Below are 20397 nucleotides of genomic sequence, written 5' to 3'. Positions count from 1 at the left end.
CCGCTTATTCCCTTTGGGGTCGCCGGTGCCTATCTCAGCTACAATTGGGCGGAAGGCGGTGTACACCCTGGACAAGTCGCCACCTCATCAATCAATCAAAAAACCTATACAGCAGGGGTGTCAAACTCAAATACAGAGTGGGCCAAAATTCTAAACTGAACAAAGCCGCGGGCCAAAGTTGAACAACTTAACATTTTAATAGGGACCCAAACAGGTTTTGCATTGAATTTTGAACAAGCAGGGCTTATATAACTTTAGTGACATGCAAAATCGAGTTTTGTTGGTAGCGGGAGTGTATATTGTAGCGTCCCGGAAGAGTTAGTTCTGCGTATTTGTTCTGTTGTGTTTATGTTGTGTTACGGTCTGGATGTTCTCCCGAAATGTGTTTGTCATTCTTATTTGGTGTGGGTTAACAGTGTGGTGTAACAGTGTTAAAGTTGTTTATACGGCCACCCTCAGTGTGACCTGTATGGCTGTTGACCAAGTATGCCTTGCATTCACTTGTGTGTGTGTAGAAGCCGCATATATTACGTGACTGGGCAGACACGCTGTTTGTATGAAGGAAAAGCGGACGTGACGACAGGTTGTAGAAGTGGATGCTAAAAGCAGTACCTTTAAGGCACGCCCCCAATATTCTTGTCCGGGAGGAAATTCGGGAGAATGGTTGCTCCGGGAGATTTTCGGGGGGTGGCACTGAAATTAGGGATTCTCCTGGAAAAATCGGGAGGGTTGGCAAGTATGAAAATTATCAATCAATCAATGTTTACTTATATAGCCCTAAATCACTAGTGTCTCAAAGGGCTGCACAAACCACTACGACATCCTCGGTAGGCCCACATAAGGGCAAGGAAAACTCACACCCAGTGGGACGTCGGTGACAACGATGACTATGAGAACCTTGGAGAGGAGGAAAGCAATGGATGTCGAGCGGGTCTAACATGATACTGTGAAAGTTCAATCCATAATGGATCCAACACAGTCGCGAGAGTCCAGTCCAAAGCGGATCCAACACAGCAGCGAGAGTCCCGTTCACAGCGGAGCCAGCAGGAAACCATCCCAAGCGGAGGCGGATCAGCAGCGCAGAGATGTCCCCAGCCGATACACAGGCAAGCAGTACATGGCCACCCCTCGACAATTAGCGTTGAATACGGTGATACACCGCCACTGTATAATACCGGCGGGCCAGCTCTAATGTTAATTTATTATTGCCTCAAGGGCCAGATGAAATTACACGGCGGGCCAAATTTGGCCCGCGGGCCAGAGTTTGACACCCATGCTATACATGATGTAAAAATCATATTATAACCGAAAACATCCATTTAATAAAAACATAGGTGAATTATTATCGGGATGTGTATAATTAAACATATTCTCTTTTGTTTTTAAATGTCTCCAAGTCGTGATGAAGTTGTACGTGTAGCGGCACCTGAGTGGAGGTCGCAGCGGGATGTCGTCCGGATCACAAGCACCCTGCGAGGCGTCATGACGCCGACAAAATGGCCGGGAGTCCGGGGCTAAAGTGAGGCAGGAGATCAAAAACACTGGCAAGCTAACCGCTAATGGGACAATAATGTGACGATTCTGTCCTCCTTGTCTTTGAGACATTTTATGTAACGTGCCGCCCGTCGACGTCGGAGAAGGTTACGAGCGCACGACCGTTCTCGGTAGATAGTAAGCTAACGACGCTAGCTAGCCAGCTAGCTAGGCTAGGCTAGCTGACACAACTCTTCAGCGAAAAGCTCGTAAAAAGTTGTGCTCCTGAATAAAAAAAAAACAAAAACAAACAAAGCTGCCACTCCCCGGGCACGCTTAAGTCGGGCGAGGGGTTATTTATTTGTTCGCCTGCTGCTGCTAGCTGGCCTCGCGTCTAGCTAACGGACACCCGCTTGTGACATTAGTATTATTGTTTGTTTGGAAAAGGTCTTCGATATTGTTAGAATACTGTCATGTCTGCCGAACAGGACGAGGTGTCCACTTAAACGTCATCGAACAAGCAGCGGACAGTTCGGACAAGAATCTGTCAGACATCACCGCCATGGCCCAGCCTCCTGTTCGACGGAACTTGCCCGGTATGCAGGTAAGACAAACACTGAAGTTGGTGTTATTATTATGGCTTGTATCTAGGGCAGGGTAATATGGCCTTTTTTAAATATCTCGATATTTTTAGGCCATATCGCGATGGACGATATATATCTCGATAGTTTGCCTTGGACTTGGATTAACACTTGACACATATAATCACAGCAGCAGTATGATTATGTGTCTGCATTAAAACATTCTTATTCATACTGCATTAATATATGCTACTTTTTAAACTTTCATGCAGAGAAGGAAATTACAACTATGTCAATTGACCAAAACTGGCCTACTGAAACCCACTACTACCCACCACGCAATCTGATAGTTTATATATCAATGATTACATTTTAACATTGCAACACATGCCAATTCGGCCTTTTTAGTTTACTAAATTGCAATTTTAAATTTCCCGGGAGTTTCTTCTTGAATTGACATGTACGAGTGACCTCACGGACTGGTAGGAAATATGAGCGCTGCGCACACACACAGCTAAAAGTCGTCTGCTTTAACGGCATAATTACACAGTATTTTGGACATTTGTGTTGCTGAATTTTTTGCAATTTGTTCAATTAATATTGGAGAAGTCAAAGTAGAAAGATGGAGTTGGGAAGCTTTAGCCTTTAGCCACACAAACACACGGTGATTCCTTGTTTAAAATTCCCGGAGGTTAAACTTTACTATGGATCAGAGCGGTCAAGCGAACATGGATCCCGACCGAATGTCAACCAGCAGGTTTCGGTGAGAAAATTGTGTTAAAGAGTCGCTTCTTACCGGAGATCAGCTGAGCTTGCGCCGTCCATAAAGCTGCCGTCGACTTCCCTGAGACACTGGCGTCAAGACACCCGTGGACACACACATCCGATTATCAGGTACTGATAAACTCACTAAAACACTAGCAACACAATAGAAAGTTAAGGGATTTCCCAGAATGATCCTAGTAAGTGTGTCTAAAAACATCTGAATCCATCCCAATGCAATCAAGTTTTTTGTTTTTTTTCTAGTCCGTCGCTATCAATATCCTCAGACACAAATCTTTCATCCTCGCTCAAATTAATGGGGAAATTGTCATTTACTTGGTCCGAATAGCTCTTTTTGTTGGAGGCGAACCATTAAAAACAATGTGAGGATGTGAGGAGCCATCAACGGGTGACGTCATCGTCTGCGACTTCCGGTAAAGGCTGGGCTTTTCTGTTAGCGACCAAAAGTTGCGAACCTAATCGTCGTTTGAATAAGAAAATCTCATTTCAGTAGGCCTTTAAAGTTATTAATGGCCCAAGTGAAATGAAATTTTCTTATTTAAACAGGGGATAGCAGGTCCATTTCATGTGTCATACTTTATCATTTTGCGATATTGCCATATTTTTGCTGAAAGGATTTAGTAGAGAACATCGACGATAAAGTTCGCAACCTTTTGTCGCTAATAAAAAAGCCTTGCCTTTACCAGAAGTAATAGACGATGTGCGCGTGACGTCACTGGTTTTAGGGCTCCTTACATCCTCACATTGTTTATAATGTATGTGTGTAGTGTGCATATGTATGTATATATTTATCATTTATTTATATACAAGCTCATTAAGTTTGTACATAGAGTGAACAAGGAAGTTCGAGCTCAGAGTAATTTATGATTTAAAGAAAAGGGGTGGGATTAAATAAGTGTATACTTCTTCTCACTCCTTTTCAAATATGTAAAAAAAAAAAAAAAGTCGAATGCTCATTTTGTTTTTTTTTGTTTTTTTTATTCTTCATTGTTTTCATTTTGTTATAATAGCCATTAAGGTTATAACACTGTATTGGATCATGCTTGCTTTTGTTTTTTTTTTTTTTTTTTTTTGCATATTTGAAATAAAAATCAATCAATCAATCAATCAATGTGAGCTTACAGCAGCAAGAGCTATTCGGACCGTGAAAGCGAGAATTTCCACATTAATTGCGTGGCGCAGTGGGAGAGTGGCCGTGCGCAACCCAAGGGTCACTGGTTCAAATCCCACCTAGAACCAACCTCGTCACGTCCGTTGTGTCCTGAGCAAGACACTTCACCCTGGCTCCTGATGGGTGCTGGTTGGCGCCTTGCATGGCAGCTCCCTCCATCAGTGTGTGAATGTGTGAGTGAATGGGTAAATGTGGAAGTAGTGTCAAAGCGCTCAGAGTACCTTGAAGGTAGAAAAGCGCTATACAAGTACAACCCATTTATTTATTTAATTTGAGCGAGGATGAGGAAATTTAGAGTGACGGACTAGGAAAAAAAAAAAGGAAGGAAAAAAAAGGCGATTTTATTAGTAGCGATTCAGATGTTTTTAGACACATTTACTAGAATAATTCTGGGAAATCCCTTATCTTTCTATTGTGTTGATAGTGTTTTAGTGAGTTAAATAGTACCTGATAGTCGGAGGGGTGTGTCCACGGGTGTTTCGACGCCAGTCTCTGAGAGAAGTCACGGCAGCTAAGCACGACAGAAGCTCCGCCGATCTCCGCTAAGAGGCGACTTATTTCCACAATTATCTCACCGAAAACTGCCTGTCGACATGTAGTCGGGATCCATGTTCACTTGACCGCTCTAATCCATAGTAAAGTTTCACCTCCGGGAATTTTAAACAAGGAATCACCGTGTGTTTGTGTGGCTAAAGGCTAAAAGCTTCCCACCTCCAACTTTCTACTTTGACTTCTCCATTATTAATTGAACAAATTGCAAAAGATTCAGCAACACAGATGTCCAAAATACTTTGTAATTGCACGATGAAAAGAGACAACTTTTAGTCGTAAGTGGTGCTGGCTAATATGTCCCCTCCAACCAATAGCGTCACAAACACGCGTCATCATACGCGTCATCATTCCGCGTCATCATTCCGCGACGTTTTCAACAGGAAACTCCGCGGGTAATTAAAAATTGTAATTTAGTAAACTAAACCGGCCGTATTGGCATGTGTTGCAATGTTAATATTTCATCATTGATATATAAACTATCAGACTGCGTGTTCGGTAGTAGTGGGTTTCAGTAGGACTTTAATTTGTCAAGTGTGGGGCACAAGCGTTGATACCAAAAAAAGCATTACTGCTAATATGTAGCATCACTTGAAAAGTCACCTGCTAATAACTTTAATAAATACAGTTTTGGTCAATTGACTTAGTTGTGATTTCTTTCTCTGCATGAAAGTTTCAATTGATCATATATTAATGCTGTATGAACAAAAATGTTTTAATGTAGACACATAGAATCATCATCCTGCTGTGATTATATGTATCAAGTGTTCATTCAAGGCTAAGGCAAAATACCGATATATATATCGTTTATCGCGATATGGCCTAAAAATATTGCGATATTAAAAAATGGCCATTACGTCCAGCCCTACTTCACATGTCAACATTTCTGTTTGGTGCCACACCCCCACATCATTAAAATGCAGAGGCAAACATTTCCACATCAACACCGTATGAAAAAACTAGAATTTAATAACATCTGTAGTAACCTATCACATAGTGAAGGACAAACACTATTTGATTTGCTATTATGCAGCTCATTTTTATTTGACACTTAAAATGTCTGTGACAATCTTGCATTTTGTGTCTTGAAATGACATGAATGTTTATCCCACTGCTTAATAACTGTTTAATAAATACAGTGTTGGTCAATTTACTTAGTTGTTATTTCCTTCTCTGCATGAAAGTTTAAAATGAGCATATATCAGGGGTCGGCAACCCGCGGCGCCCTGTCTACATGTCATCGCACCAGGATTTTCACCATGCTATCTACGTACCGGCCGGCCGTTCACATTTTGGATGCGACCTCTCTCTGAACACATAGGCAACTTCAAGGCATACTTGCTCAACAGCCATACAGGTCACACTGAGGGTTGTGATATAAACAACTTTAACACTTTAATATGCGCCATGCTGTGAATCCACACCAAACAAGAATGACAAACACATTTCAGGAGAACTTCCGCACTATAACACAACATAAACACGACAGAACTAATACCCAGAATTCCATGTATCCCTAACTATTCCAGGCTACATTATACACCCCCCCCCACCCCAACCTCAACCGACGCACGGGGGGGTTATGGGTTGGGTTGGTGGTAGCTGGGTGAAAATCGAAGAATGTTATTAACCCGGGATATTTCTGTTCGAGACACTGAAATCTGGAAATCTACTGGACTTCTCCGGGCGGTTGGCAAGTATGCGGCTGAGCCACATCAGAGTGGTCAAAGAGCCGCATGCGGCTCCGGAGCCGAGGGTTGCCGACCCCTGCGATAGACGATATATATCTCGATATTTTGCCTTGGACTTCGACTAACACTTGATACATATAATCACAGCCGTATGATGATTCTATATGTCTTTATTAAAACATTGTTCTTCATACTGCATTAATATATGCTACTTTTAAACTTTCATGCAGAGAAGGAAATTGTATAAACTAAGAAAGAAAGAGAAACTGGAAATATTGATGTATCATGTTGTATGCATGCATGCATGTAAGTTCGAAATAAACTCAAACTCAACTCAACTCAACTTTTATATAATATAACAACTAAGTCAATTGACCGAAAGAGTATTTATTAAACAGTTATTAAGCAGTGGCACAAACATTAATGTAATTTCCAAAACAGAAAATGCACGATTGTCAGAGACATTTTAAGTGTCAAATAAAAATTAGCTGCATGATAGGAAATCAAATAGTGTTCGTCCTTTGCTTTGTGGTAGGTTACTACGGATGTTATTAAATTCTAGTGTTTTCATACGGTTTTGATGTGGAAATGTTTGCCTCTGCATTTTGATGGTGTGGGCGTGTGGCACCAAACGGAAATGTTGACATGTGAAGTAAGCGCTCTTCATTCTCTAGGAGGTGACTTTTCAAATGATGCTACATATTAGCAGTAATGCTACTTTTTATAGCAACGCTTGTGCCGCATGCTTGACTTATTACAGTTGTCTGTACGACATATTCCCACTTGAAGCCAAACCACCACCAGACGATGGACCCCCTGCTGTTTTTCTTGGGAATTACTTCTTCCTTCATTCGCACCTTCTTTCTCTCGTATTGCCACTCGCACGGCTCTGCCAGCATCACAGTTAACGTTACCCATGCTGCTACCTCTCTGCTCCGCGAGGGCGTGTACGTATGTGACTTATGACGTGACAGTTTGTGACGTGTGTAAGAAGATGCGCTTTCTATCTGTGAGAAGGAGAGACAGGAAAGTGCGAGGAGAGCCTGTTGTGCAATGCCCGCAGCTAAAAGCAACTGCGTGAGAACGTATACCGGTACTCGAATATCAAGATATAGTAATTTTCTATATCGCGCAGAGACAACCCCGCGATATATTGTGTATATCGATGTATCGCCCAGCCCTACTTGAATCGTATTTTCAATACAATAAACATGTCATGCCAAGTGATTGTTAAAAAGAACGGTAGGAGAAGAAAACTGTATCACATACGTGTTTTATATTGGTGATAATTGATATTGTTTAGGACAGGGGTCTCAAACTCAATTCACCTTGGGCCACTGGATGCAGAGTCTGGGTGAGGCCGGGCCGCAAGAAAACATTTCTTAAAAAAATGTTGCATACTCCTCAGCATGTCTAGTTGTATAATGACGTTTCAAATTGTATTCCTTTCTCTCGGGGCGCCCCTGTGCTCAACAAAGAAATATTGCATCCCCCACTTTACCTGCAATTGTCTTAGCTTACCACTAACTTTTCTCTTCACTCCATGCTTTTAAAAATACATGTTTGGGGTTGTGGAATATATCTGAAATTAGCCGACGCATGGAGGATAATGTTATTTCCCCAATGTGTGTCGTTCCGCTTTTCCTCCCTACAGCAACAGAGCGGTCGGCGGATAATAGCCGGGAAAGTACCGGGATATCGAGCGCAAAAAAAGTGACAGCTCCCTGAGTGTTATCCAGCATCATATAGAAATATATGTAGTGTTCATCGTGTGAGGCAATGCAAATTAAGCAATAAAAAACACAAATAATGGTTTGAATTGGTCCAGGTTATCGGGGACTGTTATTACTGACGGACAGGTGTCTCGGTGTGACTGCAGCCAGGCACGTAAGAAAACCCTTGTCTCCATGTCAACGTTTCTGTCGCTTCCACTTAGTTTCCGCTTTTCCACCAACGCAGGGGTAGGCTACCCTGAATGTTGAAAGAGCCATTTTGGACCCAAATAACACAACGCTGTCAAGCGCCATTCATATAAAACTTGCGGGCTGCACTAACATTAAAATGTCATATCAAAGTGGGGGCCGCAAAATAACGTCTCGCGGGCCGCAATTGGCTCGCGGAAATTTTGTGTGAGACCCCTGGTTTAGGACAAGGAGCAAATATATTCAATGTAAACATTTGTATTTGAAATGCAACCTTCCTGTGATTATAATCCCCTCAGCTGTTAAAGGCAGAGAGGAAAATAAATGTCAACAACTCAGCTCAACCATGGTAAGCACTCAATGTAAACTGAATTCTCAAATGACATTGAACACCTAGTAACCTCCTAAAACAAGGCTCGGCAACCTAAAATGTTGAAAGAGCCATATTGGAGCAAAAATACAAAAAAAACAAATCTGTCTGGAGCTGCGAAAAATTAAAAGCCATATATAAGTCTTATAATGAAGGCAACACAAGACCTTTTATATTGTTGTTGTGCCATTTTTCATCAGGCAGCACGGTGACCACTATTAGGGGTTCAGGCGGGGTCCAAGGTAATGGGGCCAGTGGGGTTTTGACAGTGTGGTAGAAAAGTCTGAATCTTAAACAGGAACCATAGAGAGTTTGTTACAACAGTTTTAATTACTTACAATCAGATAGTACAAAGTTGGATTGAATCGATATGATTACAGAAAGTGTCTCCGGAGACGAAAGATGGTGCACCCTCGTGAAAGGAATGAATTAGAGCGCACACTCAGGCTTGGTCTTCCCTTCTTATTTATACACTCCATTAAGGCCTGATTTGTAGCATAACAACTTCTATAACAGTCCAATGTTCAGGGTGACTTGACCTCATATGTCGTGTCCCTCCCAATGCGCTCTTGGTCAGGGTGACTTGACCTCCCATGTCGTGTCCCTCCCAATACATTTAGTTTAGAGGTAACCCTAGGACAGAAATTTTTCACTACAACAGCAGTAGAGTTAACAGCTGTGTATAATGTATCTGTGTGCTGGGCTTCATTAAAAGTTTGAGTTGAGCATTATAAGGAGTAAGTCACTTTACTACATGACCTAAGTGGCCTTGTGGTTAGAGTGTCTGCTCTGTGATCGGTAGGTGGTGAGTTCAAACCGCGGCCGAGTCATACCAAAGCCTTTAAAAGTGGGACCCATTACGTTCCAGCATCAAGGGTTGGAATTGGTGGTTAAATCCCCAAAATGATTCCCAAGCGCGGCCCCGTGCTGCTGCTCACTGCTCCCCTCACTTCCCAGGGGGTGGAACAAGGGGACGGGTCAAATGCAGAGAGTAATTTCACCACATCTAGTGTGTGTGCGACTATCCGTGGTACATTAAGTTTAATATTAGCTGTAATAGTCCTGGGTGTACCCTGCTTTCCGCCCGAATGCAGCTGAGATAGGCTCCAGCAGCCCCTGTCACCCCAAAAGGGACAAGCGGTTCAAATTGGATGCATGGATGGATAATAGCCTACTATCAAAATGAATATGTCGCAGGCTGAAGCAAATCTTCCTTGACCGAAATGTTGAAATGTAATATTTATTCTACACACTTTTACAACATTAGAAACCATTAGTAAATCAGAGGCTAGGTGAGAGGAGTCCTGGATATTACTGTCTTTTAATGGCCAAAGGTATAGATGTGTGTGTCCAAGTTAAAAGAAACAGCAGGATGACTTATTTTAATAGATTATTACAATATTTGGCAAGCTAGGTAATGTTTGCTGTGGTCAGGAACAACATGGCAAACAAACAACTATCATAAATGCAGCTCATATTACATACGACATGCCAAACTAAATCATACACAAAGAGAATAAAAGAAAAGGATATTAAATGAGCTCAAATATATCTACAAATGAGGCATAATGATGTAATATGTACATACAACTAGCCTAAATAGCATTTTAGCATTGATTAGTTTGCAGTTGTGGACTGACTAAATATGCCTGATTAGCACTCCAACAAGTCAATAACATAAACGAAACGCACCTTTGCATTCACGTACAGCATGAAACTTTTGGTGGACAAAATGAGACAGTGAAGTAGTGGAAGTTTTTACATGTAAACAAACTGTTGCGTCATAGTCCACACTATGGTGACTTCAATAACCGCTGAAATTAGTAAGAGAAAACGATGTTCACCAAATACTGTCATCAGTGAAGCACACACACAGACATATAAAACAGTGGCCTTACTAACAATTGGGAAGGTTTGTGTAATGTTTGTCCTCAAACGAAATATATACTAAAACAGAAAAAATATTCCCCCCCCAACTTTTTCCATTTTCAATCCTTTTTTAAAAATGCTCCAGGGAGCCATGGGTTGCTGACCCCTGTCCTAAAATGAAGGTGCAAAAATAAAGAATATGTAAGAAATGCTTAATAAAGTGTAACAAAATAGTGCAAAATGTGAAAATATAAACATAGAAAATGTGAGAACTATATTCTTTGCAGGTTTACTGCCAGGAAGTTACGGCCGTGTAACATTTAATTTGGTCTGTTATTCTTATTCAAGAATGCAGTAATTAATGTTTAAATATTATTGGACCAAATTAATTTCATTTTCAAGTAGCACATTTGTTATTTTGAGGAAGCAGTGCCTGGGGAATCTGTGGTGGACTCTCCTATTTCTGGGGCTGAGGTCGCTGAGGTAGTTAAAAAGCTCCTCGGTGGCAAGGCCCCAGGGGTGGACGAGATCCGCCCGGAGTTCCTTAAGGCTCTGGATGCTGTGGGGCTGTCTTGGTTGACAAGACTTTGCAGCATCGCGTGGACATCGGGGGCGGTACCTCTGGATTGGCAGACCGGGGTGGTGGTCCCTCTCTTTAAGAAGGGGGACCGGAGGGTGTGTTCCAACTATCGTGGGATCACACTCCTCAGCCTTCCCGGTAAGGTTTATTCAGGTGTACTGGAGAGGAGGCTACGTCGGATAGTCGAACCTCGGATTCAGGAGGAACAGTGTGGTTTTCGTCCTGGTCGTGGAACTGTGGACCAGCTCTATACTCTCGGCAGGGTTCTTGAGGGTGCATGGGAGTTTGCCCAACCAGTCTACATGTGCTTTGTGGACTTGGAGAAGGCATTCGACCGTGTCCCTCGGGAAGTCCTGTGGGGAGTGCTCAGAGAGTATGGGGTATCGGACTGTCTTATTGTGGCGGTCCGTTCCCTGTACGATCAGTGCCAGAGCTTGGTCCGCATTGCCGGCAGTAAGTCGAACACATTTCCAGTGAGGGTTGGACTCCGCCAAGGCTGTCCTTTGTCACCCATTCTGTTCATGACTTTTATGGACAGAATTTCTAGGCGCAGTCAAGGCGTTGAGGGGTTCCGGTTTGGTAACCGCAGGATTAGGTCTCTGCTTTTTGCAGATGATGTGGTCCTGATGGCTTCATCTGACCGGGATCTTCAGCTCTCGCTGGATCGGTTCGCAGCCGAGTGTGAAGCGACCGGAATGAGAATCAGCACCTCCAAGTCCGAGTCCATGGTTCTCGCCCGGAAAAGGGTGGAGTGCCATCTCCGGGTTGGGGAGGAGACCCTGCCCCAAGTGGAGGAGTTCAAGTACCTAGGAGTCTTGTTCACGAGTGAGGGAAGAGTGGATCGTGAGATCGACAGGCGGATCGGTGCGGCGTCTTCAGTAATGCGGACGTTGTACCGATCCGTTGTGGTGAAGAAGGAGCTGAGCCGGAAGGCAAAGCTCTCAATTTACCGGTCGATCTACGTTCCCATCCTCACCTATGGTCATGAGCTTTGGGTCATGACCGAAAGGATAAGATCACGGGTACAAGCGGCCGAAATGAGTTTCCTCCGCCGGGTGGCGGGGCTCTCCCTTAGAGATAGGGTGAGAAGCTCTGTCATCCGGGAGGAACTCAAAGTAAAGCCGCTGCTCCTTCACATCGAGAGGAGCCAGATGAGGTGGTTCGGGCATCTGGTCAGGATGCCACCCGAACGCCTCCCTAGGGAGGTGTTTAGGGCACGTCCAACCGCTAGGAGGCCACGGGGAAGACCCAGGACACGTTGGGAAGACTATGTCTCCCGGCTGGCCTGGGAACGCCTCGGGATTCCCCGGGAAGAGCTAGACGAAGTGGCTGGGGAGAGGGAAGTCTGGGTTTCCCTGCTTAGGCTGTTGCCCCCGCGACCCGACCTCGGATAAGCGGAAGATGATGGATGGATGGATGGATTTGTTATTTTGTAGAAAAATGTATTTTATCTCTACAGTCCTGCATTTTCCGTACATCTAAAAAGGAAATGGACGTGGGTTAAGAAGTAAAGACAGGAGCGCAACTAAGAACTATAGTCTGTTTAAAAAACAAACGAAAAAAACAGCCAAACTTTAGAGGTGACTTTTCTTGTTTTATCGACCATTTCTTGGCCCCATGCAGCACTCATTTTTACTTTCTACTCTGACTCTACGCTGAGAATCAACCACGAGACAACAAAATGGCCCCATCAAACTTGATAGTTGATACCACAGACATCATATACAGTATATGGATAATGCTTTGACCACTACTGCCTATTGGCGCTGATCAGATGGACCGCCATCTTGAAAGGGGCAACATCTTCATCTGCTGACAGGTATAATGAAGTGTCAGCGCATTTAATCTATGGTAATTTACAAAATACTAAATTGATTTTCAGTTTAGTTTATCTCTAGCTGGCCACAATTTTACTGTAAAATAATATTTGGTTCACAAAATACAACCAATATTAATTTTCACTCTTACTTGTGAAAAGTAATCCCCCTGTGACCTTTTTTCCATGATTAGCAGATTTCAGCAAGAATATGCAGAACAATTCTTCTTCTTCCTCGTTGTTTCTGCTGCTGAGTAAATACCCCTCTCAAGAAGGCTGCCGAATTTCCTCCGCTTCCGCAGCCGATGCGGTGTCAAGAAGGTTAAAGTTAAAATACCAATGATTGTCACACACACACCAGGTATGGTGAAATTTTTCCTCTGCATTTGACCCATCCCCTTGTTCACCCCCTGGGAGATGAGGGGAGCAGTAGGCAGCAGCGATTGCACCGCCTGGGAATCATAATTGGTCTTTTCATGTCATCCTCGCCAGTTTCGGGTCCTAAATGACTGTCAAAGTGTACCAACTTGTCAAAATATCCATTTAGACTTCTTCTGCCCAGGTGAAATGTTTGATTTATGATCCAGAATAAACGTACAGGGAGCAAGGAAGCAAAAAAGCAGCAGACCACTCGATGATGTATACATAGACACAATAGTGATCATGGCGCTACTTTAGTTTGTCTGTGTTAGCGCTTATAATAGCAAAATGCTAATACTTGTCCCGGCAAGAAATCTGCCTTCAAAGGACTCCGGCTTATTAGTGATTCCCAGAGCCCAAAAAAAGTCTGCGGGCTATAGAGCGTTTTCCGTTCGGGCTCCAGTACTCTGGAATGCCCTCCCGGTAACAGTTCGAGATGCTACCTCAGTAGAAGCATTTAAGTCTCACCTTAAAACTCATTTGTATACTCTAGCCTTTAAATAGACTCCCTTTTTAGACCAGTTGATCTGCCGTTTCTTTTCTTTTTCTCCTCTGTCCCACTCTCCCTTGTGGAGGGGGTCCGGTCCGGTGGCCATGGATGAATTACTGGCTGTCCGGAGTCGTTACCCAGGATGGACCGCTCGTCCAGAGTCGGGACCCAGGATGGACCGCTCGCCTGTGTATCGGCTGGAACATCTCTGCGCTGCTGATCCGCCTCCGCTTGGGGTGGTTTCCTGCTGGCTCCACTGTGGACGGGACTCTCTCTGCTGTGTTGGATCCACTTTGGACTGGACTCTCGCGGTTGTGTTGGATCCTCTATGGATTGAACTTTCACAGTATCATGTTAGACCCGCTCGACATCCATTGGGGGTGCGGGGTTGCCCACATATGCGGTCCTCTCCAAGGTTTCTCATAGTCCATTGTCACCGACGTCCCACTGGGTGTGAATTTTCCTTGCACTTTTGTGGGCTCTACCGAGGATGTCGTTGTGGTTTGTGTTGTGGTTTGTGCAGCCCTTTGAGACACTAGTGATTTAGGGCTATATAAATAATCATTGATTGATTGATAAGATTCAAATCACGTAATGTAAATAAAGTATTGATGGCAGTATTTTAATGTTTTTTTTTATAAGATTTTATTGGCGTAATAGAGGGGCTCCCAAATACTTTTATTTACGTTTATTTACAAGTTAGAGTGCATTAAAAGAAATCCACCCGTCATCATGTTCCCCTTTTAAATATTGTTTAAAAATACATGTAAACAGTCCTTGTACACTGGAGGGCTTTGAATGACTCAAAGGAGAATTGCACTTTTTTGTGAATTTTGTATATTGTTCACAATAATTATGAAAGACATTACAATGGATGTTATTTGAAATGTTTTGCATTCTAAATATACAATTAATATGATCATAAGTTTGCTTACAAAGGAGCCTAAAACAGCCGCGCAATTCCACCTACAAAACCGTTAAAAATACATCCAAAAACCTTTATTGATGTTTTGTATTAATGATGCAAATATACAGTCGTGGTCAAAAATGTACATACACTTGTGAAGGACATAATGTCATGGCTGTCTTGAGTTTCCAATAATTTTTTACAACTCTTTTTTTTTTGTGATAGAGTGATTGGAGCACATACTTGTCACACAAAAAAAATCATGAAGTGTGGTTCTTTTATGAATTTATTATGGTCCTACTGAGAATGTGACCAATTCTGCTGGATCAAAAGTGTACATACAGCAACATACATTAAAGAAACGCAGTGGGGCCGCAGGGGGGACCAAGCGTCTTTTTGTGTCATCCACGACAGTTTCGGTTCCTAAATGGCTGTCAAAAGTGTACCAACTTGCTGGAGTACCTACTCAGACTTATTCTTTTCAGGTGAGATGGTTTATGATCTACAATAAACTTAGAGGTAGAAAAGAAGCGAGGAAGCAGCAGTTCACTCGATGATGTAAACAGATAGATAGGTAGTTAGTTAGTTAGTTAGTTAGTTATTCCTTTATTGATTCCTTCAGGAGAGTTCCCTCAGGAAAATTAAAATAGGCACACACGTTGGTGATTACGGTGCCACTATAAATAGTTTGCTTGTGTCAGCATGTATAATAACAATATCATTAATATTTTGTCAGTATTCAAATCACGAAATTTAAAAGGAGTATTGTTGGTGGTTTTTGAAAGGCTATTTATTGGGTTTTAGAGGAGCTCCTTTTGGCTTTGCTGTAAGCAGACTAAATTGAAAATAAATACTAGTGGCGATGACTAAGAAGAATGCGGAGTTGGAATATAATTACAACACTTTATGTACATATTTATATACATATTTATATAATATTTACATATTTATATAATATGTAATTACAAGCTCCATTCACAGACAGAGTCCCATTGCTCCGGAAAAAAAATAAAATAATACTTTTTATTTTATTTTATAAATTATTATTATTTTATTTAATTTTTTGATTTGTGGCGGCCGTAATTCTTTTGTGGCGGGCCGCCACAAATAAATTGTGTGGGAAACCCTGAGTTGGTAATAGTAATATTCAAAATTTTGACGCCAATATGTAATTTATACTGTAAATACTATCTGCTCAATCGGCCCTAAAAAAAACCGAATCAATCGATCTCAAGTAAAAATGTTTTCATCTGTGTACGTCATTACAAAATGCAACATGAATGCAAGCGTTTTGTCTTTATACTGTAAAAAAAAAATGTTTTGATGATGTAATGTTTTCTAGCCAGAGACAGGACTGCACTGTTTTTGTTTATTGGGTCAACCTGTGACGCCATAAACACTTCTTGTCCCTCAATTTTATTGTGTACTGTGTGGGAGATTGTTGCACCTCTGTACCATATTGAGATATCACAATACAAATACGTGTACTGTCATTCCGCTATATTGAATGCAATCACACCCTGTCTTGAATGTGGTGATTTCCCTATAAATCAACCGTGCTTCCTTGTATGACACTCAGAATGTCCGAGTAGACCCGGAGCAGTTTTTCACCAAGCTGGAGCGCATTGGCAAGGGTTCCTTTGGCGAGGTCTTCAAGGGCATCGACAAGCGAACTCAGAAAGTGGTGGCCATCAAGATCATTGACCTGGAGGAAGCCGAGGATGAGATTGAAGACATTCAACAGGAGATCACTGTGCTGAGCCAGTGTGACAGCCCCTTTGTCACTAAGTACTACGGCTCCTACTTGAAGGTTTGTAGTACATGTACAGGCATCATCATGAAATGACAAGTGACAGAAAATCTTTGTCAGGCCATTACTCTCATTATATTCTTATTTTAACTTGGCAGGACACCAAGTTATGGATCATCATGGAGTATTTAGGAGGAGGCTCTGCTTTAGATTTGGTGGGTTTGCATTTTCTTGTACTTAACGTTTTAGTTTATTTAATTTTTTTATTTAATTCATTTTGTGTTTATAACATTTATCAATTACTGCACAAATACTGCTCTCTTCCTCTTCAAATGTCTTGCTGATGCTCTTGTAGTCGTCCATCCCAGTCATTTGCAGGTCTACAATCGTGTCCCTTTGAAAGCTATTGCCTGTGGTCATGAGAGGTTTGACTAGACGAGAGTTTGAGGTAGAGGTAAAAAGACTCCTTGAGTAATGCCAGTAAATTAATTACTAAAAATGATGGATTGTAATTTATATTTATATAGTAACTGATAGTAATTTTCTCATTTATTTAATGGTAAAGTTAGGAGCATAAATTTTAATGTGGACCAACGGGCTTACAGCACCCATGCGAAGGGAGGCGTAAGCAGAGGCAGTGTTCAACCCCATATAATCATTTTATTTGAGGCGCACATTGATAAACATTGAACTTTTCCACACTACAAATGCGTACTTGCCGGTTTGCCCTCACTCATTAACAATTTACAGTACAGTATAATCATAATGGCAGATATTGTAATTCGGCTTTTACGTCACTGCAAACACACTTGTTTTGTCAGAGATGTAGCAGAAGACATTGGTGCTCCCAGTTTACAACTTTGTCACTATATTTAGTGAGTCCAAATATTCATAAGTAAAGTGAGGAGTGGGTCTTGTGTCATGTAGATACGAGTTTTCACAAAATACAAAGTATTTGCAGTGCGAACGAGAACAAAGATGCGTCTCCACAAGCCCAGGTTGTCGGGATTATCAACACCGTGCAGCGGGTCTACAAAACATTTTAAAAGCAAGGAACCTTGCTTAAAGAAAGCTTAGAGACACACCTCTGCCATTTGCTAACACTTGGCCTTCTTGGTGATGTACATAAATCAGCAGTGTTCAAACTGTGACCTATGGGTCATTTGTGGAATGGCTCTTTCTCAACGGCCCGTGGAACATTGTAGAAATGAATTAATGAAAAACCCCATAAAAAATTTAAAAATAAATTAAAAAGGCATAATTTAATGCAAAACGGCTGAAATGATAGTGCTAAAGAATAAAAAAAAAACATTCGTCTTTCAATGTATGTTTAACATTTCTAGATCTTTTACTGATGTTATTTTATTACATTTTACATGATGACATCAACAGCGCTGCAAATTAAAGGCATAAAATAAAAACAGCTCACTAATCAGGAGCTGCTTGTTTCAAGCAGACATTAGTGTGTAATGTAAAAAGGAAGTAGTGTGTCATTTCTGGTGGATGATAACATATCATGTAATAATGGTGTCTAATCTGGATACACCATCTAATCCAATTTTGATCCACCCATGATGATGATAATATTTAAAGCATAGCTGCATAGACTTCTGAAATTGCACTCACCAACATCCGGGCTGAATTAAAAATCCCCTAAATGCTGACATTTTTGTGAGGCTATAAAATACTCAAGTTTGTCAGTCAAAATTTTGAAAATAATAAATAAAAATGTCTTTAATGTGTATTATAAAGCCTGTTATCAAAGCTGCATTGAAGACCCTCCTAAAACAGCAATCAAACAATTGTCTCTGTCGGATCTGTTAGTGCATGAGCTAAAAGTCAGTAACTTCTGATTCTTACTTCACAGCATTTTTTAAAAATATAGCAATTTGACAATATTTTCAAAATAACGGTTCACAAAATCGCCTGATAAAAAATACAAATACAAGTAAAATTGTTCATTATTTAAATTTGAAGCTGCCCTTTTCACCTTAGCTTTGACATATTGGTGGTTACATTGCTGTAACTAAATAAACTTGCATTTCATGCTAATAATTGAAGTGCTCCACTGTTAATTGTTTTTTACCCAAGTACTTTGAATGGGCGTATGTTGTTTTTGCAATATTTTTTTACGACACAAAGTCATAAAACTGTAGTATCATGTCCGGAATTTTTTATGCTCTTGCATACATGTTGCAAATATGTCAAATGGATCGAGCAGCTCAGTAAATCATTGACACTGATAAGGAGAAAGACACAGTGAGAACTCGAGGGGACACAAAGCAGATTGATCAAGTTTGTCATGCAATAATATTTCACTGGCAGGTCAGGTCACCTACTTGCTAACATTTTTGCAACAGATTTCCCAAAGCTGTGTTACGGACCCAGTTTGGGTCCATAACACAGAACATGCCTGTCATACAGACGTTCTATGACTACTCTTTTTTTAAAGTCTGTTCCTAAAAATAGCAGAGCACTCATAACCCATTAAGGGTCTTTGTCATTTAAATCAAGAAGTTTAATTGAGTCAGTGCAGCGGAGATCTAAGGATTTATTCCACAATTTTATACCGTAGGGTGCGGTGCACATTAGCTCAGATGTTGAGCTCATGGTTTGTACGGTTAGCACCTGAAATGTTTTGTTTTGTTTTGGATTTGTTTCAAAGATGGAGCCAGGTGCTCTGGATGAGACCCAAATCGCCACCATACTGAGAGAGATCCTCAAGGGGCTGGAGTATCTACACTCGGAGAAGAAGATCCACAGGGATATCAAAGGTATGCACAGATGCACACACCTGTAACCTTGACTGCATTGCTGTCACTCCTCCACAGTTATATTTCCTACCAGATAATAGTAGAAAGACTCTAAATTAATCCACAAAGTCAAAAGAAAGATTTGTCTTTTAATGAATGTGATCGCTCCTCTGTCTGTCTACAGGATAGAGAGAAAAAGAGGATTATACTGTAATTCGTTACAGATACATTCTTGAATATAATTTTTTTAACTTCTGCACATTTTTGGGGATTTTTGCCTAACAATCACCATTTGTATATAAGACAATAACACATATATTTTTCTTTTTTAAATGCATTCCAAATCAATTTTGCTTACAATATAGCCAATGGTAGTTGGTCCATTCCGCCTACAAAGCCCTCCACAAGACATCCAAACACCTTTATAAAGGTTTTATATACACACTGTAAATGTAATAAAGTAACAGACACATTTATAGTTACATGTACTTTTACTCTGGATGGTGTGGCTCGGTTGCTAGAGCGGCCGTGCTAGCAACTTGAGGGTTCCTGGTTCTTAGTCACGTTTGTTGTGTTCTTAAGAATGCGCCGTGATCAGAGTCTTCCATGGCAGCTCCTGCCATCAGCGTGTGAATGTGTTTGTGTGTGAATGGGTGAATGTGAAAATAGTTTCAAAGCGATTTAAATATCTTGAAGGTAGAAAAGAGCTATATAAGTATAACCCATTTACCGTTCATTTAACATCCATCCATCCATCCATCCCTTTGCTACCGCTTATTCCCTTTGGGGTTGCGGGGGGCGCTGGTGCCTAGCTCTGCTACAATCGGGCGTAAGGCGGTGTACACCCTGGACGACTCGCCGCCTCATCGCAGTTCATTTAACATATTTTGTATATTTTTATCATTTTAAAGGGGAACATTATCACCAAACCTATGCAAGCGTCAATATATACCTTGATGTCGCAGAAAAAAGACCATGTATTTTTTTAACCGATTTCAGAACTCTAAATGGGTGAATTTTGGCAAATTAAACGCCTTTCTGTTTATCGGTCTTTTAGCGATGACGTCAGAACGTGACGTCACCGAGGTAATACACCTGCCATTTTCATTTTCACATTACAAACACCGGGTCTCAGCTCTGTTATTTTCGACTATTTTTTGGAACCTTGGAGACATCATGCCTCGTCGGTGTGTTGTTGGAGGGTGTAACAACACTAACAGGGAGGGATTCAAGTTGCACCACTGGCAAAAAATCTGCCGCCAGACCCCCATT

General features: G+C 41.5%; 1 protein-coding gene across 4 annotated transcripts in view; it reads left to right on the top strand.

Moving 5' to 3' along the window:
- Positions 1-1396: 1396 nt before the first annotated feature.
- LOC133555154 (serine/threonine-protein kinase 24-like) overlaps positions 1397-20397 on the top strand; it is a 38726-nt gene continuing 19725 nt past the window's right edge. The window contains exons 1-5 of one of the 4 annotated variants that reach the window (XM_061904680.1): positions 1397-1519; positions 1962-2077; positions 16202-16432; positions 16531-16587; positions 19038-19146. In XM_061904680.1, the coding sequence (XP_061760664.1) occupies positions 2036-2077; positions 16202-16432; positions 16531-16587; positions 19038-19146 (439 nt within the window). In that variant the 5' untranslated portion in view covers positions 1397-1519; positions 1962-2035. Of the gene's footprint in view, positions 2078-16201; positions 16433-16530; positions 16588-19037; positions 19147-20397 lie in introns of all 4 variants that reach the window. The other 3 variants (XM_061904679.1, XM_061904678.1, XM_061904677.1) reach the window with 3 other exon arrangements.

Source organism: Nerophis ophidion, linkage group LG06 (genome assembly GCF_033978795.1).
Source record: "Nerophis ophidion isolate RoL-2023_Sa linkage group LG06, RoL_Noph_v1.0, whole genome shotgun sequence".
Taxonomy (NCBI): Eukaryota; Metazoa; Chordata; class Actinopteri; order Syngnathiformes; family Syngnathidae; genus Nerophis; species Nerophis ophidion.
This window is presented reverse-complemented; position numbering and strand designations above follow the sequence as displayed.